The 27,823-nt window shown below is 40.3% G+C and overlaps 1 protein-coding gene across 4 annotated transcripts in view; it reads right to left on the bottom strand.

Annotated features, from left to right (window-relative positions):
- The window catches only part of CSMD3 (CUB and Sushi multiple domains 3), a 568,382-nt gene that overhangs the window by 268,435 nt on the left and 272,124 nt on the right, over window positions 1–27,823 (bottom strand). For 3 of the 4 annotated variants that reach the window (XR_014513736.1, XM_083450329.1, XM_083450330.1), the window contains 3 exons: window positions 27,232–27,309; window positions 19,158–19,245; window positions 14,336–14,460 (listed from right to left, as the gene is read on the bottom strand). Coding sequence is in view for 3 of the 4 variants with exons in the window: in XM_083450329.1 (XP_083306455.1) it covers window positions 14,336–14,460; window positions 19,158–19,245; window positions 27,232–27,309 (291 nt within the window). In the remaining variant the exon portion in view is untranslated. The remainder of the gene's footprint in view (window positions 1–14,335; window positions 14,461–19,157; window positions 19,246–27,231; window positions 27,310–27,823) is intronic. The other variant, XM_083450331.1, reaches the window with a different exon arrangement.

Below are 27,823 nucleotides of genomic sequence, written 5' to 3'. Positions count from 1 at the left end.
TGACGCCTCTTAGTCTGCAGCTGTAGATTGCCCAGCTACAGTATGTGCACATTTCTGAGGCTGAAGCAATTCCTAGAATTGTTAAACCAACCAGGACTGGCTTTGAATTGCTTCACAGACTGCCTACCCTCGATGGAAGGTTTAGATTGTGCATAGAGTGTGAGAGCCTTTTGTCACAACGTGACACCCTCAATAGATACATGTTTGCAGTTCACATCTTCCAGCCATAAGTTTAATGCCTTCTCAGTCTTGACCAAAGCCTGGCTACACACCTGGTTCATCACATTCACAGTTTCTGGAGCACTTGCTGTCTCGGCCACATAGATTTCTTTCTCTTGAATCTTCATGACAACTGCTGCCCTTCTTGTGGCCATCTTTGTGTGTCACACTGCAGAAAAGACTTGCCACCCCTCAAGCAGTCCAGCACAGCCACTTTTTCTTCCAGTGTTGGAACCCATCTTTGCTTCTTAGGTTGTCCACCAGTTGAACAAGCGGCCTTGCATTTTAGGGCCATGCTTTGCAATCTCCATGTATACTTCTAGGCTGCTCCTTTGATAACTTTTTTAGGCCACTCACACAATCTGTGCTCCTTCATTTGCTCTTGTGAGGGCACCTGCAAACTATGCTGGTGCCTCTGATCACTTTTGTAAGGTGAAGGAAATGGTGCATGTGATTATTGACTTTTCCCGCTTTCCTGCCCCTGGACAGGAAATTTCCGTTCCACCTTAAAAGGGAGCAGGATGTTTGTGACACAGCCTGCGTATTTCCTGTTTCACTGTTTCACAGGATGTTTCTGTTGTGTCTTTGCTTTCGTCTCTCTCTGTGCCGGAACACTGAAGCAGGCAGTCATGTTTTTCTTTGTTCTGATCAACGCAGAAATAAACTTGTAAATAATGCTCTCCTGAGTGCATCTTTCGCTGTGCATTATCTGCTGATAGAGCGTGCATCGGCTCTGGAATGTGGCAAGCTATTTCTGGAGCTCGTGTCGCTAATTGCTGATACTGCGTGTCTGCGGGAGATCGATGGACGTCCGGAGACGACGTGGAGTTGAGATGGACTTTGTCTCCCTGGCAGTATCCCAACAGTTTTCCCCACACTCTGCCCGCTTTTCACAATTTTTTTTTTTTGGACAAGCACATAAAACTATAATTATGTAAGTAAAATCTGTGTAAGTTGTGATCCTATTCTCAGAAGCAGGCCTTTTCAGAGGCAGCACCAAGACTTCTCACTGAGGCATTGCTCCCCTTAGCATTGTACTGTTTTAGGAGGCAGAAAAAGATGTACCGCTTCCACAAGACTTTGGGAAGTGAAGACGTATAATTTGTTGATTATGAAGTAAAGACCATTAAGTCTATTAAGTGTATGGTTCCTGTTATCTTTTGTGGTTCTTTGTTCTTTTAAATTATGGTGAGTTTATTTTGTGTTATTTTTTATTGGTTTTAGAAACATGTATCGGTTTGTTTTAATATATTGCATGTGACCATATAGAAGTGTCTGGAAAAAATAAATAAACAAGTCCCACTGAATTCGATGGGATTTACACCAAAGTAATTGGACACAGAATGACATAAGTTGTAATGGGATTACAAAAAAACCCCAAGCCATATAGGACAAGGTCATGTTGCAGCTTCTTCCCAAACCAGCTTTGACCCAGGGAACTAAGGAAGACATAGGGGTGGAGAGGGACTGCAGTTTGGGTTCTTCCCCTGCATGGCCTGTTGCTAAAGGTAAAGGTACCCCTGCCCGTACGGGCCAGTCTTGACAGACTCTAGGGTTGTGCGCCCATCTCACTCAAGAGGCCGGGGGCCAGCGCTGTCCAAAGACACTTCCGGGTCACGTGGCCAGCGTGACATCGCTGCTCTGGCGAGCCAGAGCCGCACATGGAACGCCGTTTACCTTCCCGCTAGTAAGCGGTCCCTATTTATCTACTTGCACCCAGGGGTGCTTTCGAACTGCTAGGTTGGCAGGCGCTGGGACCGAACAGCGGGAGCGCACCCCGCCGCGGGGATTCGAGCCACCAACCTTTCGATCGGCAAGCCCTAGGCACTGAGGCTTTAACCCACAGCGCCACCCGCGTCCCTCCTGTTGCTAAAGAGCTACCTAAAATGGCTCCTTTTTCACAACAGTAACAAGAGAAGGGGCCACTGGAGAACGTGATGGGACGTATGGATTTGTTCCTGATCCATTCAGGACTATATAGATGAAACTCTGTGGAGGTCAATGATAAGGAACAAATCTGGAATCATTACCAAATCAATGTACGCAGACACCTCACAACTGTTTTTTGTTTTTCTGTGCTAATCTCAATCAAATGCGTATCAGCAGTAACCATTCTTTAGCAACAGTTGCTTCACAGCAAATGTAAAGCATGGAGGATTTGAGGTGTGAAAAAGCAATATCCCATTGTCCTCCCAGCTCTCTGCAGTTTCATCAATTATCCATTTAGCAGTATCATTACAAAGAGGAATACGTTTTCTCAGGTTTTACCCCATTAGCCTGCAACATTGCATGTTATTTAAACTATTACAATGTCGACCACTTTCCAAAGTTCTTTTGACTGCAGTCTAACGTGGCTCCCTGACTTAGAACTTTCAGAGTGTAACAATTGGAAAGCTTCAAGGGCACCAGCCTCATCCATGTTTTAATTCTTGAGGACAGTCATTTTTGTTGGATGAGTTTAAATAAAATTCTCTTCCTATGCTTGAAGAGTTCAATTTCACTGCCAGTAGCATCATTATGTTTAGCTTGCTAATGGCACTGCAGTTTTGTTGGTTTTGCATTAATATTTTTTTTTCAAGTACATCACAGGCTCTGTGCTTTCAATATTCTTTTTTCATCATTGCTCTGGACTGAAATGAACTCTAATGATAAATAATGGGCAAACTCTGGCTCTTTGTTGCAAAAACTTTGAGCATTCTATCCTTCTGCTTTATGCTTGGGAAACATTAACACTACTTTACCCTATATTATTTATTTTAAGATGCATTTTACATAGAACTCCTTTCCTCCAAAAGTGTTGGGGCAAATGTTCTTTTGCATTTCTAAGCCTGCATACCAAAGCCTTATTCACTGTTTTGTTTCCATGGTTGATTACAATTGATTATACCACCTACTCTCATAATATTTTCTCATTCATTAGATTCAACAGAATACAGCTATTTTAAAATCAAAGGTTTGTTACAATAATATTTCTCAACATCTGTAACGTAATTCTGAAAACTATGGGGGTTTTTTATGTGCTCCCAGAAGCAAAATAAAGTTCTTTCAGAAAGATAATTCTGTGCATTTTAGAATCTATGTTTAATCTAACTCTCTTCCCCATAACCGAATTATCTCAAATTTTAACAGCCAGTTTTAGACATCTGGCACCTTAGGATCTTTCTAGAGATCTTAGAAAGGATATAATTTTTGCATCTACCAGTAAGTAATTAACCATAAGAACTAAGAGGAGCTCTGCATCCAGTATCCTGTTCTCTCAACTGCCAACCACGTGCTCAAGGCAAACCCACAAGTAGGGCACGAACTCAGCACTAATCTCGCCACTTGCGATTTCCCGCACCTGTTATTTAAAGGCATGCTGCCTCCGACAGTGTAGGGAAAACATAGCAATTGTGGCTACTAACAATGAATAGCCTTACCCACCTTGAATTCATCCAATGCCCTTTTAAACCTATCCAAGTCGAGGGCCATTGATTTACTATGCCCTGTGTAAAGGTAACTCACAATTTGTGCACATTTAACTTGTACACATTCAGCTTCATGCGCTTGGCAAAAGAATTTTTAAAACTTAAAAAGGGCACAGAAAGGGGGCAGGTGTCCAGGTAAAAAAGACTTGGGCAATCCAACTCACCATTGAGCACAATGTGTTTTGATTATCCACATTTTGGGCTTTAGGTGCTATCCCCAAAATGCAGTAAGTTGAGAGTCGTCTGTACTTACTTTTACTTCTACTGAATCTTTCAACTAATCCTGGCTCAGATACTTCTGCCATTTGTACAAAAACACCTGTACATGGTGTCTGTTTGTAAATGACTTTCAAACGTGTGTTTTACCCTATAATGCTTTGGCCTCTTTGAAATGCTACTCTGTGCCCTTGCAATTTTAATATCTAGTTCTGTATTCCAATTCGGGTTCAAAGGGAGTCTCATCCTTGGGGGTTGGCTGAGTTTCTCCCGAAACATTCCCCTGTCTGTCTGACGTTACAGAGCCATATACGTTGCTATAACTGGAATTCATGATTTATGATTAAATCTACTTTGTGTTTTATTATTTAAGTCTTGATGTTACTGTACACCACTAAAAACATCAGTTTAAAGTGCTCATACATAATACTTTGCTATGCTAACAGTCTGTTCTCATGCATGTTTACTTGTAAGTATGTTTCTTTAAAGAGGATGTGTTCTTGAGGAAGTTTACATAGAAATTCAGCCTAGACATAACTATTATAGGTGAAAGTTTTGCTTATACAGTTGTACCTTGGAAGTTGAACGGAATCCATTCTGGAAGTCCATTCGACTTCCAAAATGTTCGAAAATCAAATTGTGGCTACTGATTAGCTGCTGGGGATTATTTCTGAGCAGACATCCATAGGACTGTGCAAGTAGTTTGTATATCTGAAAAGCAGTGTTAAGTTAAATTTCATTTTTTTAAAAAAATCAGAGATCGAACTGTTTTACTGCACTGTATGAAATTACTGAAGAACTGGAAGGAACAGAAGCCAAGAAGACCTTAAATGTGTCCTTTATGCTCAGTGCAGTTCTCTGAAGAATCAATATTTTTGAACTGATAAAGAAAACTGCACAAATGACCTAGTTCTCTTTGACCCTCTGAATGCCCTTCGGTGTAGTCTCTTTTCAAAATCCAGCCAGCAATATCGAATGAGTTATTAAACAACTTTGTTTATTAGCCCTTTGATTATCTGAAGTGCTAATGAGAATTACTATATTGAAGAGAGTGCAAGCTCTAACCCACAACCTATATCAGTCAATGGAAAAGCAGACATTGGTTATAATGGCTCAGACTGTATCCAGACCCAAAATCAGAGTTCAGTTCCTTTCCTGCTCCTGCTACCAGCAGCCTCCATGTCCCAGAGGAATGGCACCCCACACCTTTTTGTTCCAGTATGTTTTAAATTAGTGCTTGCTTGCTATTTCAGACCTGTAAGACTTTCATAAGAAACCTGTACCATCTACCTTTTCGCACATTGCTGTCCCTGTGCTCACAGTCTTTGTTCTCTTCTCTCCTGCTCCTTGGGAAAGGAAATAAGAACTTATTTCATGACACAGGGTGCTGCATTACTGTGTTGTACGGGCAAATTCATTGCCTTCTAGATCCTGAACTTACAGCTGTCATGCTGCATCACATAACTGCTTCAAATATAACTAGGGCCCTCTCCAGTAAAGGTAAAGGGACCCCTGACCATTAAGTCCAGTTGTGACCGACTCTGGGATTGAGCACTCATCTCGCTTTATTGGCTGAGGGAGCTGGTGTACAGCTTCCGGGTCATGTGGCCAGAATGACTAAGCCACTTCTGGCGAACCAGAGCAGCGCACAGAAACACCGTTTACCTTCCCGCTGTAGCGGTACCTGTTTATCTACTTGCACTTTGATGTGCTTTCGAACTGCTAGGTTGGCAGGAGCAGGGACCAAGCAACGGGAGCTCACCCCGTCGCGGGGATTCGAACCGCCGACCTGCTGATCAGCAAGTCCCCGGCTCTGTGGTTTAACCCACAGCACCACCCTCTCTAGAGGGCCCTCTCCAGAATGGTGTTTTATTATGGGTGTGGATTTCTAGAGATAGGCTGAAGAACCCATTTCAACTGGTCCCATGGTACTGGAGTACTGTCTGCCCTGTCCCAGTTCTGTGTAGATATTTTAGAATGAATTCATGCATATTCAAAAACAAACCAACCAACCCCAACAACAACACCTGCATATAATTCCTTGGCTGAAAAGAACAACAAGCTGATCTTGATGGCTGCCTTTCTGTCTTCTCTTGCTTGTTTTATAAATGTAAGTGCAGCTGTTCACAAGTTGTTAGCTAGCCCATAGGGTTTCTCCCTATGGAAAACAGAGAAGCAAACACCCCTGGGAGCAACACCGTTTGATGGAGTGCCATCACTCTCAGGGGGAATTGTACTGGAAGAAGCATCTCTGCACCCACGATTCCTGTGTGCTAGCTAGCTATTTGCAGGCAGCAGTACACTGTTGTTGTTGTTTTAAAGAAACAAGCAAGAAAAGCCAGAGGGGCAGCCCACAGACCATATTGTATAAGATCGGCAAGGTAATTAGGAGATCAGGCAAGGCGCAGATTCTCAAGCAGACACATAATCCAATCTGCACAGTGCAAATGGATGTCTCAGCATCGGAATTCACTTCTGCCATATTTCTCTCCCATCCCTGGTTAAGTTGCATGTGGTAAGAATCCTTCCTTTGACCAGGAACCCTGATTATGCAGGATACTGGATCACTAGGGGAGTTTTAACTGCATTTGACTGAACATGGCCTTCACACCTTAAAATTAAATATGTGAAAGTCAGAAGTGGATCAAGCAGGCATGGGGGAGTCTGCTCTTCATTTTACGCCCACATGCATTCCTTTGATCCCTTTTTGAGTACTTAAGTATTTCATCAAAATAAATGCATTACAGATATGCAACCTCACCATTGTATTATTATCTGCTCTTATTCTACATACACATTTTCTAGCTGTTTATGATGAATGCTCTCATGCCATTACATATGAATCCAGGAGGGTAACATTTCTCCAATGAAAATAGGGACATCCCATTCCATAATGATATTTTTACTATGTATACCCCACACATCTTACCGAGTTGCCCCAGTCAATCTGGGCAGCTTCCAACATAAAAAATAATAATTAAACATTAAACATTTTTTTAAAAAAACCTTCCCTACACAGAATTGCCTTCAGATAGCTTGGGGGTTGGATAACTCCATACCCTCCCACATTTCTCCAATGAAAATAGGGACGTCCTAAGTAAAAATGGGACACTCCAAGATCAAATCAGAAACTGGCACAGTTTCTCTAAATCAGAGATGTCCCTGGAAAATAGGGACACTTGGAAGGTCTGGGGCAAATATTTAACAGAACTGCAAACAGTAACTCACTACCTCCACAGAATGTTGTTTCTTGCAGGGGCACAGAAGAAAAAGTGAGTATCATAAAAAAAAAGTGGTTTATGCTGGGGAGTTTCTCAAGCTATGTGGCAGTAACAGAAAATCTGAGGCTTATCTTATAGATCACAAACTACAACCCTCCAGCAGCACATAGCAAGCAGTAGTAAATCAGGACTTCCTACAGCTTTCTTTGCTAAATTGAAAGCAAACACTTAAATGGAATCCTCTCTATTTTTAATGAAAATCTTCTTTAGAATATTATCTGCTGTCATTGCTCAAAGAATGCTTTAATATCATTTAAAAGTAATTTATGAGCAATGCATTATATAGCAATCAGATTTTATTAGAACTATTTTTACTGAACAATAAAGTCAGCTTTAAATGAATTTGATCATGTCAGGAACACAGCATGTTTGTAATAAACCTGCATGCTGTTAACAAAGTAAATTATTTTTAAGCAAGATGAATCCTGATATAAAATGCAATATTTTAATAGAAAAACTGGAGTGTGTACTTCAGTGAATAACATGTACATAAACAGATTGGAATTTCTTAGGTGATTGGTTGGTCTTCATTTAAAAAAAAAATATCTAATAGTTATTTCATATGTACTTCCAACCAAAAAAAACAAATTAAAATATAATGTCCCTTGTTTCTTTGTTATAATTTATGTATATATGGAAGATAGAAAAAAAATAGATAGATAGATCTAGCTCAGTCATGTTCAACTCCCAAGAGACTGCGATCTACTCCCACTATAAAACAAAAAAAACAAAAACTGGCAGTGATCTACCCATTGGATTGACCAAAGTTGTTGAGCTTTTTGGGGGGAGCTATGGTTGTTCAGAGACATCACCTTGCCAACAAACATCCGTATAGTTAAAGCTATGGTTTTCTCAGTAGTGATGTATGGAAGTGAGAGCTGGACCATCAAGAAGGCTGATCACCTTGATGCTTTTGAATTATGGTGCTGGAGGAGACTCTGGAGAGTCCCATGGACTGCAAGAAGATCAAACCTATCCATTCTTAAGGAAATCAGCCCTGAGTGCTCACTGGAAGGACAGATCCTGAAGATGAGACTCCAATACTTTGGCCACCTCATGAGAAGAGATGATTCCCTGGAAAAGACCCTGATGCTGGGAAAGATGGAGGGCACAAGGAGAAGAGGACGATAGAGGATGAGATGGTTGGACAGTGTTCTTGAAGCTAGTATGAGTTTGACTAAACTGCGGGAGGCGGTGGAAGACAGGAGTGCCTGGCATGCTCTGGTCCATGGGGTCACGAAGAGTTGGACACGACTAAACAACAACATGGTTGTTCAGCTTTTTGGAGGGAGCAAAAGTTGTTGAACTTGTTTTGGGGTTGTTGAGCTGTTTTGGGTGGGGGCTATCAATCAGGATCACGCGATCAACCAGGATCAACCAGGGACAGCCCGCAATTGACCAGTAGATCACGATCAACCAGTTGGACATGCCTGATCTAGCTGCATGAATAAAGCAATGTATGGATGCTATAATAAAAAAGACAAGATACAGAAAAGAGACGAAAAAGAAATACAAGTTAGAAAGCCCAATTCTTATAAAAATGGTAGTCACACTGTCTTGAAGATGTAACTTCCCCAGATGTATGTTTCTTTCAAGTTCTTTTTTTCCCCAAAAACGAGTACAGTCCTGCACACACTTAAACTGATAAAAGTTGCAATCACTTTCTATACGCTTGCCTAGGAAGAAGCCCTGCAATGGGAAGCCTGCTCATGCCCTTCCTTGCACAACTGCTAGTCATATCGCCAACTATCTGGTAACTGCTCTCCCTCTCTTAAAAAACCTACAGCCCCCAGATTGGGGTCGGGGTTCTGAGGTTCTCAAGAAAACTAAGTGTTTACTCAGGGACTGCAAGACAGCACCCCCGGGAGAAAGCACTTGCTTTCTTCACCAAGATCCCACTCAGTTTAAACAGCCAAGCTGACTTCCAGAGACAAGGCATTCCACAGCTCTCTGGAATGGTGAGTGAGATGTGTCCTGTATCAAGAGAAGGGAACTGTTTTCAAATGAGAGCCTTGGAGCCAGTCCAGGGTGTGGCAATTTCCACACACATACCCAGATAAGTTGGGCCCGGGAAAAACAACAGCAGCTCTGGTCATACCTAGGGGGAAGAAGCTTTCCTTCAGACTGACCACTTCCCCCTATGTTGGGTGCAACATGCTAGCAGCACCCATCAGAAAGAGGTTCTTGGCCCTACAAGACAATGACTTCTGCATTAAGGGCCAAGACAATGTGGTTGGGGATGCTGTATCTAGATAGTATTTTGAGTAAGCCACTTGAAGTAGACCGGCTTCTCCTTTCCTATGAGTCTCATTGAACACATACCTTCCAACATTTCTCTGATGAAAATAGGGGCATCCCATTCCATAATGATCATTTTACTATTTATATACCACACATCTTATTGGGTTGCCCCAGACATTTTGGGAAGCTTCCAACCAATGCCAGATTTACATATAAGCTAAACTAGCTTTGGCTTAGGGCCCCACTCTCTTGCGGCCCCCCAAAAAATTAAAGGGAAAAAACCTGGTTGTACATTTCCAAAATATAAGATAAAAAATGAATAAAATAAAATCTACATATGCAACAGTGTTTTGTGTTGTGTAGGCTCCTATTTGTTATGTCCAAATGGCCTTAGATACCTATTAGGTCCGTAAATTACCATATAGCATATATTCAACACAAAAAAAAGTGACAATTTGTTGTTGACAAAGGACAGCTGGACATATAAAGGGCCTCCTTACCTTCAGTGGCTTAGGGCCTCATCAAACCTAAATCCAGCCCTGCTTCCAACATACAGAAAAACATTTTATATCCTGATTTTATTTTGTGAACCTCCCTGAGACCCCCGGGTATAGGGTGGTAAACAACAACAACAACAAACTTCCCTATACAGAATTGCCTTCAGACAGCTCAGGGGCCAGATATTTTCACAGTGCCCCCTGGGGGCATGGCATACAGCCCGTGTGAGCTTGTCATGCATCCTGGGGGCGTTGAGCACATCCTGGGGGCATGGTATGACACCAGCGAGGGTGTGGCGTGCCGCCCACAGGAGCATGGTGCACATTCTTGGGGCATGGCGCGCCGCCCGTGGGGGCATGGCACCCAGCGCATGGGGGGTGGCGCATGTCCGGGGGGCCCACCACGATGGCACCCTACCGGAATAGTGGTGCCAGGGGCGGTCTGCTCCCTCTGCACTCCCATTCCTCCACCAGTGTATCTCCATACCCTCCAACATTTCTCCAAAGAAAATAGGGACATCTTAAGGAAAAGTGGGACATTCCAGGATCAAATCAGAACCCGGCATGCCTTCTTTAAATCAGGGATGTCCCTGGAAAACAGGGACACTTGGAGGGTCTGTGAACACAATGAGGATTACTTCTGAGTGACCACCCTTCTGCACTATGTTCAGAAAGTAGCAACAATCAAGAAAAGAATACAAGAGAAAAGACAAATGAATGTTGTAATTGAGAGAGAAAGGAAGGACACAGTTCAATAGGAATAGGGTTCTGTTCAAAAGGGCAAGTCAGATAAAATTGGGAAAGGATTAGTAAAATAAACTGTAATATGATAAAATATAAAACTGGGGCCAAAGTATTCTGATGAGAAGGAACATAGAGATTAGAGGAAGAAGAAACTAAAGAAAGAAAAGATTAAATAAAAGATGTTAGAAGGTTGAATTCAATACAAGAAGAGATTTTGGGGGGGTTGATAGCTGGTATAAAACATTTACCATATATTAATGTTTCCTCATGTTCAGACTGTATCTTTGAACAAATGATTCAGTACTGAAAATAACTCCAAAAACTACCAGGCCACAAATAATCAGTTGGCTTGCCTGCTGCTCACACAGCAGTGTGAACCAAAACACACACATACACATACCCCTTAACAAATCCTTTAATCTCACACTCCTGAAAGTAACAGTATTAATACAGCTGCTTGGCGCTTAGAGGATTAAGAAAGAAGGAAAAATCCAAGCTGGAGAAAACCATATTTAACATTTCCCTGAACTGACTTCAAAGAAGCGTTTCTCCAATAAGACAAAAGTCTAATTCAGATGCTGCTGCAAAGGTCTCTCCCCCCAACCTACCCACCCAAACATGGGCTGCAGAGATAGGGGGAGAGAGTCAATTTTATTGTACATAGCCAAAGGCCGTTATAATGGATGACAGAGAATACAAGGAAACTTTCTTATAAAATCATACAATGTAACCTGTAGCAGTTTACAACATAAAAAGAAATTTACAACATTAACCTTGGAATCTTTGTTCTACAAAGGCCCTGCGTGTTTGTGGGGAGGTCTCAAGGTAATGGGACCTTGAGTGATTGGTCTTAATTTGGGAAGGGGGTGCCAAATAGAGTAATGGGCGACAATGATGGATGCTCTGTCTTGGTTGGCATTCTAATCAGAAATCCAATTTCTAAGGTCACGTGGGCTAAGAGCTAAGTAGTTCTCCGTTTGAAGATTATAAGCCCTAAGCTTATCTTGGCACTTTTGTGCCCAGCCCCCTTGTCCTTGGTTGCTATAACTAACAGAGCTTAGTAAGATCCTCAAAGGCATTTAGCCTGTGTCAGTATCTCAGATAGACTCGATCAATTCTGGTTGCTAGCAACGGGAGGCCCAACTCAGCTCTGAGGCAGGCTGCCAGTGTCCCACAGGAAGCCCCCAAATCTGCCTCATAAATCTGCAGCCCATATGACTAACCATGAGATTCTGGCCTATGCATGTAGGAGTTTTCACATACAAAATTTTATATGTGTGCCACACGCAGCTCAACCCTATGAGTGTCAATTCTCAAGCGGCCCCAACAGTGTTTGGCTAGGCTTGCTCTCCTTTACCTGAACAACCTGCTTCAAAATAAACATGCATAGGAACTGAAATAATAAACTGCACCCCCCAAATCCTTTTTTCTGTCTGTTTGATCTCCATAGGGATATGCAAAGAGTGAACAGATAACCAACTTGCCCCTGCCCTGCCCTGTCATAGTTCTGTCCAGGTAAGCTATAGTGATGCTGGAGTCAGGAGGACGGCACCACAGCTGTGCCCCCCACCCACACTGGATGCTACTGCATAGCAGGCAACTGATTTAATAGCTGGCATGTAGGAGTCCTAAAGTAGTGCCTCTGCTTTTCCCTTTAACATCTGTGCTATTCTTCAGACAGTATATCCACTGCTTGGAAACACTTATCGGTGAGCAACTGCTGTGCACAATTGAGTTCACTAAAACTGCAGCTCAACTATGTGTTTGAGGAGATCCGATTTTGTAAAAAGACTCATTAACAGGACAGCAGTTAAAATGGAGAAAGAGAATCTTAGAATCAGAGAATTGTAGAGTTAGACGCGACCCCAAAGGTCATCCAGTCCAACCCCTTGAAATGCAGGAATCTCAACTAGATCATGCATGAGAGATGGACATTCAACCTCTGCTTTAAAACTTACAGTGGAGGAGGGTTTACCACCTCTCGTGAAAGTCTGCTCCACTATAGAACAGCTCTTACGGTCATAAAAGTTCTTCCTGATGTTTAGTGGGAATCTGCTTTGAAGCCACTGGTTTGGTTCCTAACCTCTGAAGCAGGAGAAAACAAGATCGCTCCATCCTCCATGTGACAGGCCTTTAGATATCTGAAGATAGCTATCATATCCTCTCCCAGTCTCCTCTTTTCCAGGCTAAACAGACCCAGTTCTCTCAACCTTTCCTAATAAGGCTAGGTTTCCAGACCTTTTATCATCTTTAATTAAAAAAACACACCTCTTGCCAACATTGCTTAGAATAATAATGAACAAGACAGTTAGGCTGGATCTACACTGATCTTTTAAACGTTATTAGAATTATCTATCTATCTATCGCTCTATCACATTTAACATGCAGTTTCCCTATTGTGGGTGACGCCCTCTGGTGTCACATTTTAACAACACATTCTTAACGTTATAAACCATGCGTGTAGATCCACCCTTAAAGCGTATTGAAATGGTTATGGCTTTCAAAGAACTGCCAACGCTTGGCTAAAGTACAGTGGTACCTCTGGTTACGAACTTAATTCGTTCAGGAGGTCCGTTCTTAACCTGAAATCATTCTTAACCTGAGGTACCACTTTAGCTAATGGGGCCTCCCACTGCCACCGCGTCACTGGCATGCAATTTCTGTTCTCATCCTGAGGTAAAGTTCTTAACCCAAAGTACTTGTTCCGGGTTAGCGGAGTCTGTAACCTGAAGTGTTTGTAACCCGAGGTACCACTGTAGTGGGGATGAAGCTAGGAAAGCATGCTGAAAACTGGCTCTGAGAGTGGTGTGGGAAGAAAGGTTCACATTATTAGAAATAAATAGAAACATTAAACAACAAAAATCCATGTTACCAAAGAATTTATTATCCTCGTCAATTGTAAGAAAGTTTAATGCAAAAAGTGAAGGATATACAACGAAAGTGACAAAGAATAGTGTCTAGTCCAACCTCTTTCAATGGTGACATGTCCTTAGCGATGAATGATCAGTGGACAAATGAAGCTCCTCAGTTCAGGGGAACTGGGAAGAAGCAAGGGAGAAACACTGGCTCCCGGTAAGGCAATTAGTTTCATTCTTTGTGGCACTAAACCAATCAGCGATTCCAAATGAGTTCCCGGGTCTACAAAATGCTTTCAATCAGCACTTCCACAACTTGAGACTTAGTAAACCAAACTGAACATATAAGCCAAATACTGCTGGAGCTTCACAGCACTCATCATTTTACTGTCCTGATCTACAGAGCCTCAGAGCCTCAGTAATAATAATGTGTGGCATGGCTCTAGCTATAAAGGGAAAGTAGTTCAAGGCTTGCCTTTGGCATGTTAGGATTTGGGGACAGTGCTTTCTCTCTTTCTTTAATCTAGAGGGGAAGCAGCAAAAGGGATGACCTAAAGAAGCATATAAAGGCCTTACATTCTTTTAAAGTAATGTTTCTTGTAAAGTAAACCTGTTATCACATTGTGGCGTGACAGATAGAAGGAAGTGCAGTGAACCAAATGTGTTAACAAGTAAACATAAAGCAATGAGAAGGAAACAACAGAAATCACTAGTTTGCATTTCTACAATATTTTCAGGTGATTGTTATTAGAAGTTCTTTTTTTCTTTTTTTTAAAGGAAACTGGCTAGTAGTACAAATTAATCATATTTTTTACCTTTGCATACTGGTCTGTGATCACTCCATGCAGCAAAAACCTCTGCTATTCTTTGACAAGTGATGCTTTTTGCCCCTTGTAGTACATAATCTTCATCGCAAGAAAACTGCACTGTCGCATCCAGGCTAAAATTGAGCATGTCAATAAAAAGGGGGACACACAATTAATATTCACCATAGTTTTCTAAGTTATACACATAATTCTGCCTTATTTCCATTGATTTTCTATTCCATTTTCTCAGATACTTTCAAAATCCCACAGTGTTTGCCAAATATTCTTGCTTTAGGAACTGCAAGCCTAAATTGGATTTGCATTTGGATGTACATCCCCATTCTTAAATCCCTAATTAGCCAGCAGCAGGCCTCCCGGACTTTCCTGCAGCTGCACTCCAAAGCTGTGTACCTGCTCCTTCAGAGTAAGTGCAACCCTATCCAGAGCAGAAAATTGACTAATTTATTGGGCATAAGAATCACCCACCCATAGGGCTCTACAGCTTTCAAGTTTGCTTTTTTTTATTTTAAGGAAGCATCTATAATTTTTTATGAATCTCATGAATATCTGGGCACATCTTACAGTCCTATATCATGCATGGCTACTCACAAGTAAATTCTAATTTATTCTGTCGGTATTATTTCCAATTAAGGGTACTTGGGATGAAGTATTTGGTTTCATGCAAGGGTCAACTGCACTTGATTTTTACTGCACAGTTCTAAAAGGTAAAGGACCCCTGGACGGTTAAGTCCAGTCAAAGGCAATAATGGGGTTGTGGCGCTCATCTTTCAGGCCGAGGGAGCCAGTGTTTGTCCACAGACAGCTTTCCAGGTCATTTGGCCTGTATGACTAAACTGCTTCTGGTGCAACGGGACACCGTGACGGAAACCAGAGTGCACGGAAACGCCGTTTACCTTCCCGCCACAGCAGTGCCTATTTATCTACTTGCACTGGCGTGCTTTCAAACTGCTAGATTGGCAGGAGCTGGGACAGAGCAACGGAAGCTCACCCCATCTGCGGATTCGAACCTCCAACCTTCCGATCAGCAACCCCAAGAGGCTCAGTGGATTAGACCACAGCGCCACCCACATCCCTTGCACAGTTCTACCCTCAGGTGGGGTCCAGGAGATGCTTAACCAGTTATGGCCAAACTTGGCCCTCCAGCTGTTTTGGGACTACAGTTCCCATCATCCCTGAGCACTGGTCCTGTTAGCTAGGGATGATGGGAGTTGTAGTCCCAAAAACAGCTGGAGGGCCAAGTTTGGCCATGCCTGCAATATCTCACTGCTTGGATTCCGATCCATATCAGGGTCCTAGTGCCTGCAATTTCCAATGCAAAAGGAAGTCCCATGGAAATGAACGTGACCTTTTTTGCACTTCAAGTTGAAGGTGTGGGAGATAGGGATATCAATTAAATTTCCCCCTCCCTTTTTCTGGGTGCTTAAATCATGACAGTCACCTTGATTTCAGTAGATGAAGCGCAGGCTTTAGGTATCACTTCAAATGCTGTCTTAGCCAAACTCTGTTTAAATCACTGATCTACCCAGCAGCTATGCATAAGACTGGTTGCACTGAGATTTGAAGTGATACTCAAGGTCAGCAGTACACCTACTGAAATATACCTGCTTGCCTTACTGTTTCACAGGCAAGTCTAAAATCATTATGGAAATGCAGTTAAACACATGAAGCCTTTCCACTCCAGTATGTATGTATAATATTTAAATGTATATGATAACTAGCTGCAGAGACTTGGGGCAACTAACTGTGGAATAGAAATGCAAATAAAATGAAAGAAGCTCCAGTGAGTAATGAAATCCTTATGTTTCTGCAGAAACTTCCTATATATATGAAATAGCATACACATATGTATATATTCCAAATCTAAAGCACTGTAGGGTAGTTTTAACCTATAAATAAATTATTATGTTTATGTTACCAATATATGTGTTTGTATTTTTCAATTATTTAAAAGTCCTTCAGAAACATCTTCTTATGTTTACTATATTCACAGATTTATTTATTTATTAGTATGTTTCCTCTGGGTGATTTCCAGATTTTCAAGAACTCGGTGTTTATGCACACTTCATTTTGAGGACCTTAAAATTGTAGCTTAAACTTCGAAATAATACAGTAGTACAAATTTGGAAGTGAGCGTCATAAAAGTGAATTTGGCTTTCAGTTAAAAGGGTCAAAAAGTTGCTAGAAACATGAAAGATGAAGTAAGGTTAATCTGTTTTAGTATTTTAACTTTTACATGTTTTAAAGTATGGCTGTAATTTTTTTCTTCATTTTAACTTTTTGTAAACTGCTATGAGGTTGGGTTTTTTTTACATAAATTTCAGGAAAGAAATAAAATACATTAATCAGAGAACTGCCATTCGGCTGCTAAACTGTTGCAGAGAAGGGTGTGCTGTGGGTTCAGATAATTCTCGAATTCTAAGCCAAGTTGGTCACTTGCTGTTTCGCAGGTGTGCACATTAAAAAAAAATGAAACACTTCACCTAGTGTGTCTGCAAAAATTGAAATGTTTCTTCCAAAGTTTGTCATGTAAGGAAAATGTCAAAATAAGGAGAAGTGAGAAGAAGAGTTATTTTGTGACTGACAGGCCTAGCTTCATATCAGAGGAAAAGTTTGTCCTTGGAGAAGGCATGTTGAAGTAATGCAACACCTTGTTACTGTTTGTTGTGCATTCTTTGCTAGTTTGGCTAGTGATGGTTGCTTGGAAAATGATGAACATTCAGGCCTTTCTGCCTCTGTGCCACATACCCACACATGCACACCTGTAGAAATCAGCTTTGCACATAGTTTCTATAACTTTTAGCGTCAATTGGTCAGAATATAAGACTGAAACAGTTTGAAATTATTTTATTTTCTTATTATTAATCGTATTTCCCTACTTCCTGCACCCACTCTTCTCAAAAGTTGCAGGTCACTTTGCTAGGGTCACCTCTACAAATGATGACAGTCCATAATAAAGCTGTTTTCCCCAGCTATGGGAACCTGACATTTAGAATCTTGTTTTATAAAGCAATTTAATTCTTTGTGCTAGGTGATGATCTTATTTCCTAATACTGGTTGACCAGTAATCAAATTATTGCTATTAAAAAATAAAACAAATTTCACAGTGCAATCCTATGCATGTCTATTAAGAAACCAGCTCCAGTGAGGTTAAAGGTGCTCACTTCCAAGTTAACTGCATGCTTGCAGCCTTGCAGTGCAATCATGCATGTTGAGCCAGATGTAAGTCATACAGTGTCTTCCAAAGCAACCACTCTATTCCGAACTTAAAAATGGAAAGCATAACGCTGGTGGTCAACAAAAAGGGTTTAAAGGCTGTCTCAAGGCAAATCTTTTAAAAATGTAGAATAAACACTGACAACTGGGAAACACTGGCCTGCGAGCGCTCCAGTTGGAGAACAGCCTTTACCAAAGGTGTCATGGGCTTTGAAGACACTCAAACTCAGGACACAAGGGAGAAATGTGCTAAGAGGAAGGCACGCTTGGCAAATCCACACCATGAACAACTCCCGCCCGGAAATCAATGTCCCCACTGTGGAAGGACGTGTAGATCCAGAATTGGCCTCCACAGTCACTTACAGACTCATTGTTAAAACCGTGTTTATGGAAGACAATCTTACTTGGCTGCGAGTGATCGCCAAAGAAGAAGAAGAAGACTCCCAAGTACACAAAACTGTATTAAACCTGATCATGGGTCAGAAATTGGGCCATTTAACTTTGGACCTTGGTAACAGAGCTATTCTAATGGGGTCACACAAAGGTTACGTTGCTGTTTTTCAAGAGCAGAAGCTGGTGCTCGGGCAACTGTGCACCATCTACTCCTATCTCTTCAGACTTCCAAACTGTGCTAAACAGAACAAAGGCAATTTAGTCTGGGTCATCAAACTGCTTGGTGCCAAAAGCTAGAGCAGATGCTACATTCATATGGCTTCCATGTGAATTGCTTTGTATTAGGTTGTCATCTGCCAGGCTGGATTGTCCACAGACACACAAAAACGCACTTAGGAAAGCCTATATCCAGCATACCTTGTATCTGTGTCCAATATTATAATGGTATCTTGGCATATCATTTAACTATGGCTTCAAAAAAATCTTTAATTGATATGACCAATCTAATTGAGAGCTCCAACATGGCTTAGATTTCAGCAACTACCCCCTAAAGTCTTAGATAGGACTAGGGGACACCAAAACATTACATATGATGAATGGTTACTGTAAATACTGAGATGAAATAGGAAATCACACACCCTCATTTTGGTTTCCCTTGCCAGTGACTTAAAGCATGGGTGGTAAATTCATGTTCCAAAGGCTGCACCCCCCCAGTAATTTATAGTGTCCCTTGAAGTCCCTCCCCAACAATTCTTTCTATTATTAGTACTAGTATTAGTAGTATTAGAATTATTTCATTACTGAATTGCTTCCCATGAGGCACCCTAAAGCAATTTACAACTGTACCTGCCATTTGATCAAGCTAATAATTGTGCTCTAATGGGAGATTTAAATTGTCTAGCCTTGAATACTGGAACGTCCACCTTTTAATACTGGAGTCCATCTTTTAATGATGGATGACATGTAAAATAGGAAAGGTATTAAAGTATGTTCCCATCTACTTAAACATCTAAATGAAATTCAATACCAATAAAACGTATATAGATTAGAACTGTTTAATTAATTCTGTAAGAGTCTGTGGCTATGCATGTTGGGTATCAGTGATAGACAGATACATAGATTTATAGTTGTGTGTCTATATAACATTAATTTAGGCCACACAGAGGTAGTTGTCTTCCCCCACCCCCTGAACTGCAAATGTTACCTAAAATCTGAGCCTATCCGTTTTCCGTTCTCAGGTTCTCCAGGATCTGGACACAAATTGGATGCCTGTTTAATACCACCTTCATTTACTGCAGAAGAAAAACAAAACAATGTGAGCTGGAGATATATATTTTCAACATCTAGAAAATACCATAAAATATAAAACAGATAATAGACTGTTCCGTGGAACATGAATAAGGACGCATTCCTATACCACTTACCTTTAAGCCCCATTGAACTCTCTGGTGCTTACATGTGAATAGACATGGGTAGGATTGGGAGATATATATATAAAGTTACAGGCCATCATTATAAACAGTACCAAACAAATGTAAGCACAACCCCATTGTAAGCAAACTATAGGTAATTATATATTGAAAGTTTGCCATGTGACCTTTGAAATACCAAACTGAATCACAAATATAATTTCCCTCTGTGGTCTGGAAAGTAACTGTTTCCAGAACTTAAGACTCAGTGAGAAAACTGATTTAAAGTACTCCTAAATCATTATGATATACCATGCCCATCAAGGATAATGATGTTTAAGGATCACAAACAGACCAGATGAAAAAAATAATAAGCCTGATAATCAACTTCTTACTCATAGATTTGTTTACTGTTAATAACACATTAGAAAGTGATGCATTCTGTTTTATGTTCATCAGTTGCAGTGCACAACAGCTTCATTTGTGCAGTTGCGTTGCTCACAGTGGTGGTGTAGCAATGCAGTCCTGTAACCTCCCCAGCTCTTCAGCTCTGGGCATGCAGCTTACCTGCTGCTAGTGCCACGTGGCAGGAAGGACGCTTCAGCAGGGAACAGGCTCAGTGAATTGTAAAAATGCACAACCCATTTATTTGATTACGACAAGTTAAGCACTCAACATTGCTAGCCAATGTTTTCTAGAAGAAATGCATGCAAGTATTTGGTGTACCGACTTACATAGAAGCAAATTCCATTGAATTCAGTGAATCTACTTCTGAGTAGGCATGTACAGATTATACATTGTGGGAAACTATGGGAGAAGGGATGGGGAACCCTTGTTCTCTTTCCAGTATAAAACATGTTTTATTGTGAACTTAACTAGCCATTGTGATAATTACAATCCCATGCAGCAATTCCTTTGGTTCATTTCCCCTTCATCCTCTAAACTGAAGTATACAGCCTATCTTGCATGCCTAAGATAAAATAAGTCTCTCCATTGCACAAGGAGCAAGCAGGGTTTGTCTCCTGAGCCCTAATGCCTTTGTCACCTGAGGAATGTGGGAACTTGGATGAGAAGGAGGTTGCTTCTCATCCTACCTCACCTTTCAATAAAAGCACACTTTCATCAGCCTCATGTAGTTTGGATGTTACTGTATGGGATAATACCACTTTGAACTGCAGTACTTATCCACACTGTTCAAAAGCTCCATCGTGCAAAATATTTCTCCTTCCTGAACATGCAAAACTCAAATGTGAACAGTGAAGGAGATGGTTGAGTTAGGTTTTGGATCTGCAGGGAGGTTTCCTAATAAACATTTATACAACTGATCTCCCACCATCAGTTTGAAGAGACATATTACAGAAGCCCTATACATTCAGCCCTTATGTACATGTTTCCTTGCCTTGACTTCATTCTTCCTTAGGAGGCATGGGCCATTCCAAGGCTATGATATATGTGCTGAGGGGGGTGTTTGTTTAGTTGTCATTTACAGTGCACTGAACACATTTATTCAGAAGTAAGCACTAGAATGTCCTATGGAACTTACTCCCAGCTAAACGTCCATAGCATTGCAGGTTTACAAATTAATAAACACTTTCTGTCAGTAACTGATCCTTCACAGAGTGTGTAATGTGGTCGTTCTTGTTTTCTCAGCCACTTATTTTGTTTTTTTACTTTTGACGTTTCCATCCTCTAATCTGGCTGGGCACGACTCACATTAAGTTTTTATGTCTCCATGTTTGACATCTATCTGTGGTTGAAGTGGAGGTGAAATTAAAGTTAGATTCCTTCAGATTACATCAGTAATAGAGGTTATTTTCAAGTGACAAAAACTGAATTACTGTATCTCAACATTTGATTTCTTTTTTTAAAAAAAAAGTTGAGGCAAATGTAGTTGATAAATATTCAGTACTCCTATGTATCTCGAGATGGAAGAGTATGTGTGAAACATTCTTAACTTGTCCATTCGTATATTGGTGATATATCCAAATCAAAAGTAGGATGAAATACATGACGAGGATAGAAAACAATAATAAATATTTTATGTTGCTATTTATACTAGCATAAGAATTATATAATATATTTATTATATAACCATGGTATGAACTAGCACATTTAAATCACACTAATTTCAATTGGAGTGAATTTAGCACATGTTTAATTTCTTACTGAAATCAATGTGACATAAATGAACAGATTGGATGTTCATTCTCTTAGTCTTCCCTCGCTTAAAGATTTGTCGTACTTCTACAAACTTCAGAGTTCAAGGAGAATCTTGACTGACTCATATATGCTGCATGTTAACACCACTAAGAGCTAATGGATATATTGCAGAAGATTTGCTAATGGGAAGACAGAAACACAGGAAGCTGACCTATACTGAGTCAAACCATTGGCTCAACCAGCTCAGTATTGACTACACTAACTGCCAGCGCCTCCACCCTTCCAGTAAAGGGACCTTTTTCATTCAAGCCATATGCTCTACCACTCATTCCAAACATCTGTTCCAAAGTTGAATGGCATGGAAAATGTTGTTGCTGCTGGATGTTGTGCTGCCTCTTGGAGTACATACTCTCCAAAGGCAGGTTACAGCAATTCTATAACTTATATTAAGGCTACAATCCTAACTCAGAATCCATACTGTTGGAGGTGGTTAGGATCCAGCAGATATCCCTATCTGCTGTCAACCACCAGTGAACAGCTTCCACTGCCTTGGCCACAGAAAGTGCAGCTTGGTCATTCTACTGCTGATGGAAGGCCCTAAAATGAGACAGGGGTGGAAGTGGGGTGTTCAAGATCCTCTGGATTCTGAGATAGTCCAGTTCCTGGAAAGTGGGCAAATCTTAAGGTTTGCTAGCCTAATGTGTCCAGTTCTGGCCACCACAATTTAAGGAGATGATCAGGGGTCTGGAAACCAAGCCGTATGAGCCAACAGCTGAGGGAGTTGAGTTCCAGGTTTAGCCCAGAAAAGAGGAGACTGAGATATGGTAGTCATCTTCATATATCTCAAGGGCTGTCCATGGAAGATGGAGCAAACTTGTTTTCTCTTGCTCCAGAGGCTAGGACCCAAACCAATGATTTCAAGTTACAAGAAAGGAGATTCTGACTAAACATCAGGAAGAACTTTCTTATAGCAAGAGCTCTAAGACAGTGGAATGGATTCCCTCAGAAGGTGGTGGATTTTCCTTCCCTGAAGGTTTTTAAGCAGAGATTGGCTGGCCATATGCCATGGATGCTTTAGCTGAGAGTCCTGCATTGCAGGGGGTTAGACTAGATCAACCTCAGGATTCCTTCCAGCTCTACCATTCTAGGATTATATGGTCCACCTAAAATTTGGATATAAGTAGCTGCCCCATCTTTTCCACAAGCAGCAGAACTCTACAATTAAGATTATTGTATCCAATTTGAATATTAAAAATAATAGTCAAAACAACTAACATTAAAGAAGTAACAGGTGAAATAATTCTTTAAAACAAGCAAACCATAAAACCACTCAAATGCAGACAGGAAAAACGTATTTAGGGATTTTCTACAAGAAAGCAGAGAGGGGACCATATGAACTTCTTGAACAAGTCATCCCAGATATGAGGCCACCACCCAGAAGTCTCTGTCCCTGGTACTCACCAACCTAACTGCTTTCACCAGTATTCCAATTCCTGAGGGCTCTGGCCTTGCAACAGTATTAAACTTCAAGAAGAATTATTGAGAAGGTAAAATAGCCAATCACCCAGACCTTTGAAAAAGAACTAGTGTTTAGTTAGTTGAGCTTCTCAAGTGTATGACTCCCATGTTTTCTGTCAGAGATATTTTTATGCTGTTTTTATTTATTTTGAAATTGATTTTTTACATTTTATTCTTTTTTTTGTGATGTGGCCAGAGAACATATACTTTTGGTCACATGTTCATCCATAGAAATATAAAGTGATATTGAACTGAGTCATACTCACGAATTAGTCATGCCAATTGATTTCAGTGGGCCTATGCTGTGTATGATCTGGTTACCTACAATTCATGGTAAATAAATAAAATCACTAAGTGGCACAGGGCTTGAAGGTATCTGGATGGGTTAAGAAGTTGCTGTCCCATTGCTGCTCTGTTCTTCTTGGACAGAAAGTAAAAACAAAATGACAATGTAAAAATATGATCCTGAGACAGGCAGGAAAACAGCTCTTCTTTCCCATGGGTTGAAAGACTGCCTACAAATGTGAGGCCAAGATTTGGCACAGCACTAGTGTGTGCTAGTAAAGAACATGTCAAGGCAAGCCCAGCCTGGATAATTGGGGTAGAGATTCCAACTTCTTTCTGTGCTTTAGCTTAGTGCTAAGGACAGGAGATAGGGGGAGCCCTTAGTTAAAGAAACAGCAACAGCATGCAGATATAGTAAAGATAATATCTCTGGGCTGTATTTTTCTTTCTTTTCACTTCTTGGCTAGCTATTCTGGATTATGCTTCAGTGTGGATAGGATACACAGTCCTTGAAATACAGATTCTTGATGACCTCGTCAAATTCCAAGGCTTTCAGTAGCACCTATATGTGGATGTCGCTATGCTATGCCCTTTTCCTCATGGATCTCTCTCCTTCTGACCAGCCCAACATCCATATTATTTGCTTATATTGTTGCCACATAAGGGTGCTCTACAAATTAACAAACATATATTGCACAAGTGTTTATTACAACCAGTATAGCACAACTTCTGAATAATGGGCTGCCCATAGGTTTGCAGACAACAATAATTACAACCGTTTGGAATCCAAGTATTCTGAATGACCCTTACAAAATGGAATGGCTGACTGAACAAAATGTTGAATTAGAGCTAAAATTAACTTTTCCTTGGTCTTTGCAATTGTAAGTACATAGACGATTCAAACTAATCCCCCCCCCCTTTTTTTTTAAAAAAAAAGCATGGTTAATGCCCATTTATCATATGTGGCACTGAATAGCTAACTAATCACTGTTTACAAAGTATTAAATGGTACAGCATTTTACTAAAATAAATTTTCTGCATGAAAGTTTATATATGTTGCTAATTTGCTGGCAAAATTAGAAGTGCCTGCCTGTATTTATTTCTGGCTTAAAATGCAAGCAGAATGGGCCATCTCACTGTTACATTCTAACCAGTACCTAGCAATCTATTGGCACCAAGTAAATGCTTAGCATTAAAGGCAGAAGGAGGTACCTAATCACAGTAGTAGTAACAGTAGTTTTGAATGACCTAATCCAGTTAAGCACATCAAGGATGGATGTTAGTAGCAATGGCATCAGGTGAAAGTGTTAAATGTTGCATTAACATGACTTTAGTTTTAGTAGCAAAATAAACGTTACGCAAGTTGATCAAGCCCATTCTCGGTTCATTTGCTGTTTCCCCGTGAAAAAGAAATGATTTGTTTATATTATCCTATTTCATGTTTCAAAATTGTTTCAGCCAACTCTTTTGGTTATGCAGAACCTTGAAAGTCAGTATCTATTTGTACCCTCCTGCATCCATGTACCAAAAGGAAGGAAACAGTAGCAAAGAGTGAAACTTTTTCTCTTTCCTCACTAACATTCTGCAATTTTTACATCTTTCTTCTTTTCTTCCCCCAGTTTATTGTGTTCCCCCAAATAGAGAACCAGTCTGCCCAATGGTCGTTTAGACAACTGTATTTTATAGATTAAATAACCAGTACTACAAATCAATTTGAAAAGAACCCATGGCTTCACTGGAGTGCGAGGTCTGAAATTAATATTGGGAAAGTTGGGAAAGGCTACATTACAAAAAGTTTCAACCAGTCAGGGCAGAAAATAATGAAGTATGTGGACCATTGATCTGATTTGTTCAAAATAATTCCAGGTGTTCATAGTGTAAAATAGGCCTACTTTATTTTTCCTTTATAACAAAAAGTTGAATGGGCTTGGCTATGTAGAATACCTGATGCAGAAATTCCCCTGAATGTTCTCCCCATACTAAGTACGTGAAACCGATTCCAATATAGTTTTTGCATATGACCAACACAAACAAAATCTGCCCGAGGCGCACACAAAATTCAACATACGCCAATTTATCGATGAAGAACACTTGACCTTAGTCAAAAGCCTGAGAAGTGAAGAAGAAACTCAGTGTACACATTTTATGCATATAGATCATATTGAAATGTTTCAAAAGTGGTTCTACTCTGAAAAGTGACTTAAAATGGCATACAGTTGATATTCTGCTTTTTCCAAGGAATCTCTGCTGGCTTCAGGTGCTAAAATTAAATTGATAAACATTTCCTTTCATCTTCAGAATTTTGAGCACATTTGACACAGAATGTTTACCTGCTAATGTTATGTCTACTTTTACTCTTGGTAAGGGTAGAAGTAGAGCCATGGTTTATCCCTAATGTGCAGGTATCTGTGCTTACAGAAACTCATTGTTTAAGGCCAGCAGACTGGCTAAGTTACTTCATCATAATCAAACCTGAATCTTCACATGGTACTTCCTTAATAGGGACTGATCAGTCATGTGGCTCAGAGAATGGTCTGAAAGTATTTGGATGCAATTCTGTCACTGAAGCTAAACAGATCTAGCCCTGTAAAACACGCAGTGACTAAAAATGGCAGATTGTGATCACACCATTTGCCACCAGCAATGAATCATATTCACCAGGTTGCTTGTGGATCCTCTACTATCATCACTGGTGATTGGTGCGGATTAGGAAAGACCTGGAAGCAACCTGAAGACAGATTGTCTGTGGGCCTGGTGAAACACTGCAATAAATTCCTGCACTACATTTTGGTACATTGGTAGAAATCATTTTTTAAAAATCCAAGAAAAAATAGTTCAGCTTGAAATGGGGGTTCAAGAGGCCTCCTTTGCTAGCTCAATGCTGGTTACTGAATACCAGTTGTTGTTGTTGTTTCTTCTTCAGGCACACAAGATGCTGGACTTAGGGCATCTTGCAACCATTTTGATTTGCCTCCAGTGACCATCACTTAGTCTAATCTCTTGCTATATGGCATCAACTCAAAGGCAAATCAGAGTGAGGACGGCTAGTGGGAAAGAAATACTTCCCTGTTTGCAGCCCATCCCCATTGCTGAAATTTCTTCCAACTCTGCAGCCTACAGATAGAATGATGAAGTTGAGGTGGGGGGTCACAATTTGGGTCAACTTTTTAATGTGTAGTTCATCGTGTTTTGTTGAAAGTATAAAGGACTCTGGCACTATGAGTAGGGGGGAAATCAGTTTAGGAAGGTATAAAGTTTATTTTATAATATTTTACCATTTTCTTCTTCAGGCTAGAAAATAAGCATCTGTTTCTGACTAGTTGTCATACCCTGTTCATTCTCTTATCCAGAACCCCCACAATCCTCCCCCCCCCATGGAACATAAATGGTTATTATATCTAGTTTATTATAGCTTTCGTGCATTAATCTGCATTAATATTATATTAGTAAAAAATTTCATTATCCCTTTTTAATCAACTCTAAAGGCCATTGTCCTAAGCACTCATTAGGGAATCAGTCGCTACAAATTTAGTTGAGGTTACTACTGATAATACATGTTTATCTGAGAAGACATGTTTAGGGATTGCATGGATGAGTGCACATATTAATTTAACTTCAAGTAAAAGCCTACTGCTAGAAAAAGAGGGGGGGCATTTGTAGAACTTCGAAATTTAAATTTGGAATATTCACAAAGAAAAATCACTGCAGTGATGCCATATTTGCATAAAGTCACTTCAGAGTACAATTACACTTTTACGTTCACCATGCAGACTATAGAATACATATTCAATACAGTTAAGTGCTTAAGATATATGTGAACAATATTGAAAACACACACACAAACAACACAGACAGCACAAACTTCACTCTTGCACTAGAAAAAGTAACAAAAAGGAGTACACTCACAGATAGAAAACTTGTTGCTGTTGTCTTTCCCTGGAAACAATTTAAATCCTCTAGATTTAAAATCTATGGCCTTTTTCACTAGTTAAGAAAACAAACAAAAACACATATCAGATAATACAGTCTAACAAGAGTTCATTTCAATTGACAGTTCTTTTTATCATGGAGGTGCAAATTAAGCATAATTGCCTTCAACAATATTGTGTACCCATAGAGAGAGAAAAAGAACAGAGTCCATTTTTTTTTGTTTTTACACAAAAGGCAGTATTAATATTATATAAAAGTGTACAGGAACAAACAAATAGGCATAACATTATTATTTTTTTCCTGTAGTGAGTGTATGATGCCTCTTATGCAAAATTCTGAAACAAGTTTAAATATTCCAGTTTCCATGTTCCACAACTGATTTTGTGTAACTTTATTATACCATTATGGAACCTGGAAAGCCAAGAATTTAATAGAGGTTCACAATAGTGTTTCCAAATCCCTGTCTCATTTAATGGGTATTTATTTCCCTTATTAAGTATCTGCAGTGATATTTTCTATGCTTTTAAAATGCAAAATTGGAACACCTCCCATCCTGGAGCAGTTTTGT

Source organism: Podarcis tiliguerta, assembly GCF_965153285.1.
Source record: "Podarcis tiliguerta genome assembly, chromosome: 7".
In the NCBI taxonomy this organism is placed as follows: Eukaryota; Metazoa; Chordata; class Lepidosauria; order Squamata; family Lacertidae; genus Podarcis; species Podarcis tiliguerta.
Note: the sequence above shows the minus strand (reverse complement) of the source record. Positions and strands in the feature narration are given on the sequence as shown.